This window comes from Pundamilia nyererei, unplaced genomic scaffold, assembly GCF_000239375.1.
Source record: "Pundamilia nyererei isolate P.nyererei 1_Seehausen unplaced genomic scaffold, PunNye1.0 scaffold00055, whole genome shotgun sequence".
Lineage (NCBI taxonomy): Eukaryota > Metazoa > Chordata > Actinopteri > Cichliformes > Cichlidae > Pundamilia > Pundamilia nyererei.
In genome coordinates, this window is record NW_005187456.1 from 239329 (window position 1) to 249647 (window position 10319).

At 39.2% G+C, this 10319-nt stretch overlaps 1 protein-coding gene across 1 annotated transcript in view; it reads right to left on the minus strand.

Annotated features, from left to right (window-relative positions):
- itprid2 (ITPR interacting domain containing 2) overlaps positions 1-10319 on the minus strand; it is a 53625-nt gene that overhangs the window by 25675 nt on the left and 17631 nt on the right. Inside the window, exons 5-8 of the mRNA XM_013911005.1 lie at positions 8994-9043; positions 8721-8774; positions 1805-1829; positions 1228-1323 (exon numbers count right to left, since the gene is read on the minus strand). Of these exons, the coding sequence (XP_013766459.1) occupies positions 1228-1323; positions 1805-1829; positions 8721-8774; positions 8994-9043 (225 nt within the window). The remainder of the gene's footprint in view (positions 1-1227; positions 1324-1804; positions 1830-8720; positions 8775-8993; positions 9044-10319) is intronic.

The window sequence follows — 10319 nt, forward strand, 5'->3', positions numbered from 1 at the left end:
ATTTGGTAAAGTAAATCCGTTGGGCATCTTTCTTTGCCTTTAGACAATAATTCTGATGACAAAAGAGCCAAACGTGACAGGCAAAAAATAATAATAATAATAATAATTGCCCTGATGCTAATGTTGATTTATTTAGGTGGGGGGGTTTTTGCTTTTAAAATTTTTAAATACGAGTACATAAACAGAATATGAGAGCATATATTTTTATACAATTTTTTTTAAAAGAGCTGTGTCATAGATTCACAATGAGCAGGCCATTTATAGTGTAAATATTGAATTAGTCTTGGCTAAGGGAGCTCTGATATGACAGGGAAAGGGAAGAAAGGTGGACAGCAATCACTCTGACTGACATCAGTGTGATTAAATTAGAAGCAGCAACAGTGCAGTTTCCTGTAGATCTCAACTTATTGTAAAAACTTTCATAAAGAGAGAAAAAAAAATAGCAAAATTTAAAACACTGGATAATTCTGAGATCCACAGATTTTCTCAGTAGGGAATCTCCTAACTACTGCTCGACATCCAAGGAATTTAAAATAAGATGGTTTTTGGACAAAAACTCTTGCACTCCTCTTGAATAGATAACACTTCCTCTTAGAAATACACCCTGACTTTGACCTTTATGGACAGTAATTTTGTTTGGCTACAAATGAAAAACCTGAAGTACCAGACTCTTTCTTAAAGTTCACCATCGGGACACTTCTTCTGAGAAACTAGTTTGAGAAATGCTGTCACTTCATTACTTGGCAGACGATTGGATGAACCATCCGTTTATCACCATCTACCATGGGCAAACTTCAACTAATCAGGTCATCAATTCACAGGATGCCGAGCATGCAAAAGAGGACATGCTACCATATAGTTACAGCAGTGCAGCTGCCTATGTACTTAGAATATTACAAGATTTATTTACATTTAATTTATTTATTACTGCACTTAGGTGGTAATAAATAAATAAATTCATTGGCATGTGATTGGATGAAGCATCTGGCTAAAATAAATGCATAACTGCAGTCGCACTGGCTAGGTGCTTATTGGTCAGACTTACGTTTAACTAACAGCACAACTTAAAACCTTGCAATGCAGATACTCTACTGATTAAAATCTTCAACTCCCTTGCAAGGTAAACTAAAGAGTTCTCTGGTTTGAGATTTAATATCAGCATCTCTGAGAGTTACTTTCTGCAGATCCCTGCACAAATCTGAGTGAGAAGTGAGCAAATGAACTGACCTGGACACGGTGCTGCTTTTCCCAGATCCTGTGGAGTTCATACTCTTTCCTTTCTCTTTATATTGGCTCCTTTTCTGATCCGCCGCAAGATCAAAACTGCATATGAAGCATTAACATAGAGAGGCATTAAATCACGCACGTGCATGTGAGAGAAGGGAGAATCTAAAGCTGTTTTTAAACATGAACTCTGGAAAACATCAGGAGAATCAAATCAAATCAAATGATTCACCACATCTGCTGCTTTACATGTTTCACATGTGTTCTCAACACTTGAAATAAAGTGGTTTATGCAAGCTGCATGAGTCAAGCATGCAGGAGGCAGGGCACAGGACCACTGCTGCTTACTGTGAATTCATAGTAAGCATTCAATTACTTACTCTTCTCCTCACATGGGTGAAATTATGCATTTCATGGACTCTGACAGAGCTGGATGAGACATTAAATGGCCTTTCTCGTGCCAAATCTTTAGTACAGAGTCCATCTACGTCAGGTAATGTCTAGAAAAGCTTCAGGCTTAATGCACCAACCAGCTGCCACTTTATTTACTGAATGTAGAGAGTAAAACAAATGAACTCACCAGGCTTTGGTTTGAGGATAGTTGGCTACAAAAGAAGAACATGAAAATATTAAGTACACATCCAAATACAGAATGCTGAGCAGCATTACAGTGTCACTGCTCTGTGCCTTTAATCAATAATCTATCAGAAACTTTCCCCCTGACCAAATCAACATAACGAAAAGCACAGAACAGGACAAAAAGGAAACCATAAAGTCCCAATAAATCAGCTATATAAACAAGTTTTGACTTGACCACAATCCCAGGGGACTAGAGGTTGGACAAAACTAGCCTTAAAAATGAAGAGAAAAAAAACAAAAAAAAAAAAGGAGTCAGGATGTGAAAGTCATAAATAAAATGAAAACACTGCATTAAAAATGGCAACAACCAAACAACAGCACATTAAAACACACCATCAGAACATTTAAGAAACAAAACAAAACAAAAAAAGCATGACATGAGTGCACTTAAACCAAACAGCAAACCAGGGGAATATATGTGGATCTTTCAAAAGGATGAAGTATTGTCAACAACAGGGCGGTACTTAATGTGGGTGGCTGATTTTTTTTTTTTCCTGGAGTCTGGCAGCAGCAAGTGGGAAATATTTTGGTTTTAAAGGCGAGAGTAGGCGACTACGAGGAGTTAACGGGAGGATGATGCAAGTCACCTTGAGGCGGATTATGGCATTAGAAGCCTCTTTAGAGCTGCTCTGCAAAGAACAAACAGCTGCACTGGTTACCAAAGAAATACATGACTGATGTAATATGATCTGGAATTTTACTAAGCCAATACAGGAGTGATGTCTTGTCTTTTCTTTGTAGCAGCTGCATCTTGGACAAATACTAGTCAAGAAGGGGTGTAATGAGACAACTAAGTACAGGGAGCTGTCGAGTAGTCTAGTCAAGAGGTGATAAAACAAATACTGGATGAGTCATTGTGAGATAAAACTGGTTTTAATTAAGCTAAAATTCCTAAGCTGATAAAAGCTGTCATTCACAGAGAGAGACCGCTAATTTGAAGAAGACATAAAAAAAAAAAAAAAGATTTTTGTGTTCGTCGTGAGTAGAAGAGGAACCTTTTAAAATGTTAGTAACTAAGCTGATTTCACTTTTGCCCGAGTTTAGCTGAAATATGTCTTTGAATATGACAACATCTGGACGGTCAAAGAGGTTCTTCAGTGAACAAACTGTTTCCACAGGCTTCAGGGGAAGTAAAATTACACTTGGGGGTTGCCATATAAATTGGGGGCATCACGTAAAAAATGGTTTCCTATTGTAACAGAAGATTCCCTCTCTCTGTCCCTCAGACAGAAAGACGACAACTTTAAATTTTAGGCTCTGCAAGAAGACTTTACTCTTTAATGTGACACACAAACCTGAATAGAAAGAAAGCAGGCACTGTACATCCTGACTACAGCAACCACTACAGACAAAAATAAAAAAAACTTTTAGATAGGAGAACAAGTTTTTCTAAGACCTTTTCCAATAGGCCGTTACAACAACGTACAACAGTTATTAAGAAGGTTCAAGATGACATTTTTTTAATGAGATGCACAGCTGAATGCTTGAAACTAAATAATCAAGCAACTATTAATTATAGATTAAAAAGGATAGGAACAGTGAGTGGAACTTCAGTACAGGATACTAGTTCAGTTGGTTGAACTTGCTCGCCATTAGCCTCTCCTTTACAATTCTGTCAACCATTTGCTATAAATCTCCCAGAAAATGTAAAGGCTAAGGTCTTCCTCAAGGTCTTTTTAAAATCACAGAGAAGGACAAAAAATAAAAATCTGTGACCATGTCTTAAGAAACTAACACTAGCCTTAATCTATACCTAGCTACAGCAGAGAATATCTGCCAAGTTTTTATTTCGTTCAAAATAAAAAAAACTGCTTTTGCCCAACTTGGTCGGAATCAAACCAGCTGTCCTAAAAACGTTGAAGTTTAATTAATGTGCCGTTTACCACGGTTTGCTTGTACTGAGCGCTGATGTAGGTAAACTTTCATTTTGTCAAGCAACTTTAAAAAAAAACGTCATCACTTGCTGCAGGTCTGACTGCTTTTTTTTTCCATTTAACAAGAACTTGCTGAGACATGTCGCCGTCTGTGTGAGAGCGTCTTTCTATTCCAGCTCATTTCAGATTAACTTCTTGGAATCAACAATGTTTTTCTTCTCTAACAGACCGCTGGATTAAAGCAGCCAAACGTGACAACAGTGACATCCACACGCTAATTCACTGATTCAGTTCCACACCATTCACCCCGAACTATTTAATTCACTAATTCACTTCTATCCCATTCACCCCTTAGCACTTTAATCCCTTCCTATCCTGTCCTCCTAATGTTAAACAGCATAAGAGCCAATTAGGATCTGTCCATACCTGACATCTGGAAAATCCTCCACAGAGGACATCAGCTACTCCTGTCAAATATCACTCTCAACATAATTAAGGCACATACTGTCAGGATATAACATGAAGCAGACAGAGACACTCAGACTAAAGAATCCTAATGTCACCTCTGTATAAACACAGACAGCTTATACAAAATCAAATGGTGAACACAGGCAGGCTGAGTCCTTGATGCTCAGGAAATGTTTAGTGACGCTAAACTAAATATCCTTAGACATGAAATATTTGATGCGGGTATTTTTAGTCAAATATGCATTTCCCATTTCCCAAATGTTTCATGAATTTGGTAATTTAATCAACCAAATCCTTCAAACTCATGCTAGCGTAACATTTTGAAAGTTTCACATTTGTGAAAGTGAATAGCTGCACAAACAACTGAGATTTTACTTTTAAAGACATGAGCCAATCGGTGGGAGGAGCTTATCAGGTTGGAATGTGTCACAAAAATTATCTTCAAAGAGTTCAGACTCGACCAATCCAAAGTCAGAAAGGCTGTGTGCAAACAAAAGAAAGTGTCATTAGCCTCCACAGGAGTGGTTGACTGATAAAACTCTCTTCCTGTGCAACACAGGGCAACTTCTGAGGGTTTTCAGAGTCCAGCATCAGGAGCGTAATGAAAAAATGCCAGGCATGGCTGGCCTGAGAAAACTAAGCTGCTGCTCTACAAAAACATTGCTGCTTGATGCCTTTGACTAAAGATCACATTAGAAAGCCAGAAGGCTGCAAAAACAATGCTTTGATGAGTGAGAAGAATGAATAGACTGTTTTGGTTTAACTGAGAAGCATCATGGAGAATGTAAAGGATACATGAACTGTTATTTATATAGTGCTTTTTTACGGTGACTGAGCATGCATATTTTTACCCATTAACACACTCATACCAGCACCTTTTATCGATCACACTTGGGAGCGCTGCACAAAGCAGGGATCAAGCCACATCAGTTCTAATTAAGAGATGAGCCTGAGCCACAGCAGTCCTACACAGGAAAGGACAACACTAGATTGCAGCTACTCATTTATGAAACATGGAGGTGGTAGCATCATCGTTTCGGTCCATTTTGGCACATCTGGGCCAGAACAGTTTGTGATCTTTGAACAACAAATTCTGACGTAATTGCTAAAGAAACTTTTCGAGCTTAGTCCATGACTAGAATCTCAAGACAGGATGGGTCAAGCAGCTTAATAACAATGTAAAAACAAAAGCCATCAAGGGTCCAAAAAGAATAAATATCACATTTCAAAATGACCAGGTCCTAATCCTAAGCTGACAGAAGGGTTGTCGAATAGCCTGAAGTTCAACCCCCACCCTTGATACGCTATATTAGGTCATTTTCCTCAATAAATAAAACAACCAGATTTCACTGAGTGGTACAAATTGTCCTATTTGGACATCAGTGCTCAGAAAAGTAAATTGATGGTTGTGGATTTTACAGAGAATTTTACAATTACCTGCCTTCAATGGAAAAAAGATGAGGCTACTGAGTTTGTGCAGCACTATAAGTGATAACAAGCTGACCTTTGAGTTTCAGGTGGAAGCCATGTGTAGAAAAGCTTACCAGCACAAGTGTACTTTTATCACAAGCTTTGAGGTTTCCATGTCAGCAGCACGTTTATGAGAAGGTTTTATTGAATCTGTACTTACATTCTCATTTATTAGCTAGCACGGGCCACTGAACCTCAACAGCAAAAGCAGGCTGCAAAGTACTGTCTAATATGGAGAGACAGTCTAATATGTAGGAAAGTAGGACATGCGCGCCTTTATGACCTTCCTCATCTGTACAAAGTTAGGACTCTGAAGAAGACCCAGTCAGTTCTGGTTGATCCTAGCCACCACTTGTCTAAGATGTTCAAGTAGCTTCCATCTGGCCGGATACAGTATATCAACATGCAGGACAGACTATGCAAACTCGGTTGTTGTCTTTTTTGTGTATTTGTTGTGCGCTTTCTGCTGATACAAGGTAAAAGCTTGTAGAATTAACCAATTAACACCTATTCAGCGCCAGATTCCCCCAACTGATCTCCGACACACACACACACACCATACATGACATTTCAACAGAAAGTCATTACAGGCTATTGTTCAGTTGGTAACATATACACTCTGCCGTCCTTACAAGATCACAAATATGATGAACACGCACACTCAGTCGTGCGTGCAGCGTGTTCCCACACCTCTGCCACTGTTGACTTTTCCTTCAAGAAGAAACAAGACTGGAATGAAGATGATGAGGTATCACAAGATACTCTGTTGATTTAAGCACCGTTTTGTCAGACCTTCATCCTTCATTTAAAACACATGATCAAAAGACACGTGGGTCAAAATAAATAGTTTTATCTATATTCATTATTATTAAATAAAAAAGAAATGTCAAAAAGTCAACTGCCTTTCTCTTCTATGGGACTCCTTAGGAAGCTCTATGGGATATGCAGTCCTGTGAAAATCAAAGTTTTCCCAGGACTATGCAGTCCTGTAAAAACACCAAATTACACTCAATGATTAAATAAATTGCTGTGGAAATTTTTTTGGCTGACTCTTCTTCACTGCATTGCTTAGATTAATTGATGTTTGTTGGCATTTCATTTGATTTTGACTGGGCCACTGCAAGACTAGATTTCCTGCTGTGCTTTAGCTTTTCACGCTTTAGCCGTCTCACATTTGACTCTTTAATCCTTTGGTATACAAAGGAGTACAGTTGACTCAATGACTCCAACATGCCCAGATTCTTTGGTTGAAAGTCCAAATCATCACATTTCCACCACCATGCTTGACAGTTAGTATGATATGTTGTGTTTGGTTTACATTTAACATTATAGCCATACATTTCCACTTTGGTCTCATCTGTCCAAAGGACATTGTTCCAGAAGTCTTGTAGTTTGTTAAGATGCAGCTTTCCAAACCTAAACTGTGCTGCCGTGTTCTTTTTAAAGAGAAGAGGCCAAGCCAACTTGTTCCTTCTTAGAAATTTCACAGTCATGATGTCAATTAAGATTTAACATGCCAATAGGTTGCAACACTCTGCTAACACAACCTCTGAATAACTTCTGCTTTTACAGAGGTGCTCACATTTGCTGAGGATCAACTAATCGAATGTATCTGAGTAGCAGCACCTGGCTCCTACTTACCTCTTATTTCCTATAGAAGCATAATGGTGCACTTAGTTTTTTCAGAAAGTTTTTTTTTTTTCAGTTCTCTACAATGCGCTTTGTAATAGTTTGCAGATCGTTATAGGTCATTGTTTATCCTTCTAAAAGTTGGTTTTGGACTACTGAAGTTTGTATCCAAATTTCTCTCATGACCAAGCACAAAATAACTCATACTATGTTGATGACACTACACTTTACCTCCATTTAGTTTCCTTACACAGACTTTCCACTGACAGATCCGTAATGGGGAAAAAACCAAACCTCCCACACACACTAGATAAAACCCTCAATGGACATAGACAGTGTCTATGTATTTGTGGCTTGTACACTACACAATGCAACACATTACATGATGACTGCATGACCCAAAAATTGATTCCATTGAACTAACTGAAAGTGTTGGGATAACTAGAGGGTGTTCAAAATATCAACTACTCACTTCTCAGCTCAGTAGTGATTTAGGAGCGAGATGCAACAAATCTGTTCCTGACTACAACTCATCCAAATCTAAATAACCTGGTGTCCGCTGCCTCTGTGTATGGAGTCACAGAAAACTGAGAACTAAATCCAGTTCATAAAGCCTCTAAAGACAACTATGTCATACAGCAAAGTACTACAATTCAGAAGCTTTGTTTTTAGGCTTTGGTATCATAGATTTGAGGTGCTTTTGATGCTTTTGCCTGTCCAAATAATAGTAAACCAGATCAGACCAGAGCAACCCTTAGTGGTAATATGAGTAATTCAACTCAGGATTACGCAATTTCCTAATCAGCAGTAATCCAAGCCAGGGAATCTGGAAGCATATATCGATTTTTCCTGAAGTGACCAATGATAACTTCATGTAACATTTTATAAAAGCTTTTGTAATTTTTTTTTTTTTTCACAGAAGTCAAAAATGAACCACAGATGTGGTTAGAACAGAATCCAGTTTCCATCAGGTCAGAGTCAAGAACTACAGGGAGATAACAGGAAAAAAAACAACAAAAACAAAAACACAACTTTATTTAAACACTCCAGGAAACCAGAAGGATTTTTTCCTGGACCCTTGGCAGGCTAGCCAATGTAGGACTTCATATTATTGAACAGTAACTATGACCATTAGGATTCTGTTTGCATTAGAATTATACAAAATAAATATATTCCTGGCAACAGAAGTTTGACATCAGTCTTGATTAGTTTTCTTAACTTATGGACCATTAAGGTTTTGCGTTGGGGGCAGCTCTGCTATTATCAGCTTTCAAACTCGGGCGGAGAACACGTTACCAAAATGTCAGTGTTTCTATTTTTAATATGCCATTTAAATCAGGATTCAATTACACAATTAGCAGAAAATGGAGGGAAACCGTTAACAATGAGAAGAAATTGTAAATCTTGCGAACTGACCTTCAGCCCCCAGTGAAAGGTCATCTTCAAAGCTGCAGCCATTCTTCAGAGGCCCTGTTCACACACACACACACACACACACACACACACACACACGGCGTGAAATGCTGTCAGTGACAACAGTGCTAAACTAAAACAAATTCAGATTTGATAGTTGTAATGACGCGGCAAATATACTCTGATGCAATAAAGTCTAGAGAGTAGAGGAGCTGTCGCCATCACAAGTTTGACGTTCTCACTGTGCTGCACATAAACAACAAAAATATGGATTACCTCTGCTTGAAGAAGCACTCTGGTCATCTAGAGAGGCTCCAAGGGGAGTTCTGGAAAACAGAGAGATGATGAATGAAATAAACTGAACACGCACACAAAATCCAACATCAGCCACCAGTTAGGTGTGCTGCGATTAACATGCACTAAAAAGGAAATAAGAAAGTAGCATGATGTATCGATCCACATGCTCGCTCTCTATTGGTAGTCTGTGTGTAGATTTGTACTGTGTGGCTGAAGCCACCTACCCTTAGACTACATCGTAGTAAATTCAAGACAAATCCAAGGTTAAATACCCATCTCACAAATATCCTAGATAACTGATAATAATGCTGTATGCCTTTGTATAGCAAGATATTTCCTAACTTGAGCGAGCGAACTGGCTGCTTGTCTGGGGTTGAGTGCCAACTTTAAGATCTCTCAAGTCAGTAGTAGTCAGTAGTCTGGGTAACCCAGACTAACTGGCAGTCAAATAAAGGCCAATATTTCCAGTCTAAGTCAGGTCAAGATACTTATTCTGGTCAATCACATCCTATACCAATTATTCTAGGTTAAATTCTGGTTTTAGAAGCTTTCGCGGTTGTACTGACAAGACTAGTTGCTCCAGGCTAACTGGCTGACAGATTAGGCTAGTTGACAGTAGTACTGAGGTAGCGGGTCTGAGCTGCTGTCTGCAGCAGGATGCTGGAGAGACTGTGCTGTTACACAACCTGCAGCTTTTATCAATGGCACAAGTTCCTGGCACCAAATAAAACACACACACAGACAGTTGTGTAATAGTGCGCAGTCGCAGTGTTTACTATTCCTCCCACTTGCCAAAATCAGCCATGTTGGCCCCAAGTCCCTACCCTGCGACTGTAGCTATAGTAACCTGCTTGCCATGTTACCACGGTGCCGTGTCATGCTGTAGACGTTTCTGAGTGACAGCGGTTAAAACTGTGCTTGTGTGATAACAATGTTGACTCAGCAGGAGGAACCCCTCCTCTGTTTGCTCTCTTTTTTTGGTTTTCTTTCCGTCTTCTGTCAGCTTCTTCCTGCATCTTTCTCTCCTTACTCCACTTCAGCCGCTCTGTGCACCCTATCTCTGGGCGTGGGTCTGCTGTCTTTGTCTGTGTTTGTTCCCTGTGGTTCTGTGTGTTCTATGTCTAGGCGTTGGCTGCGCTTCGGCGCTACGTCAGCAGCTGATAAAAACACCTTTAAACACACACCTCTAGACATCAGGAAACCATAGCAATAACCCACCAACCGACAAAACCAGTTAGCAAGCGTTTAACTCATGAGTCAGGCTCTAAAAGACCATAGCTCCAGCTGTTCATATTTACATTAATG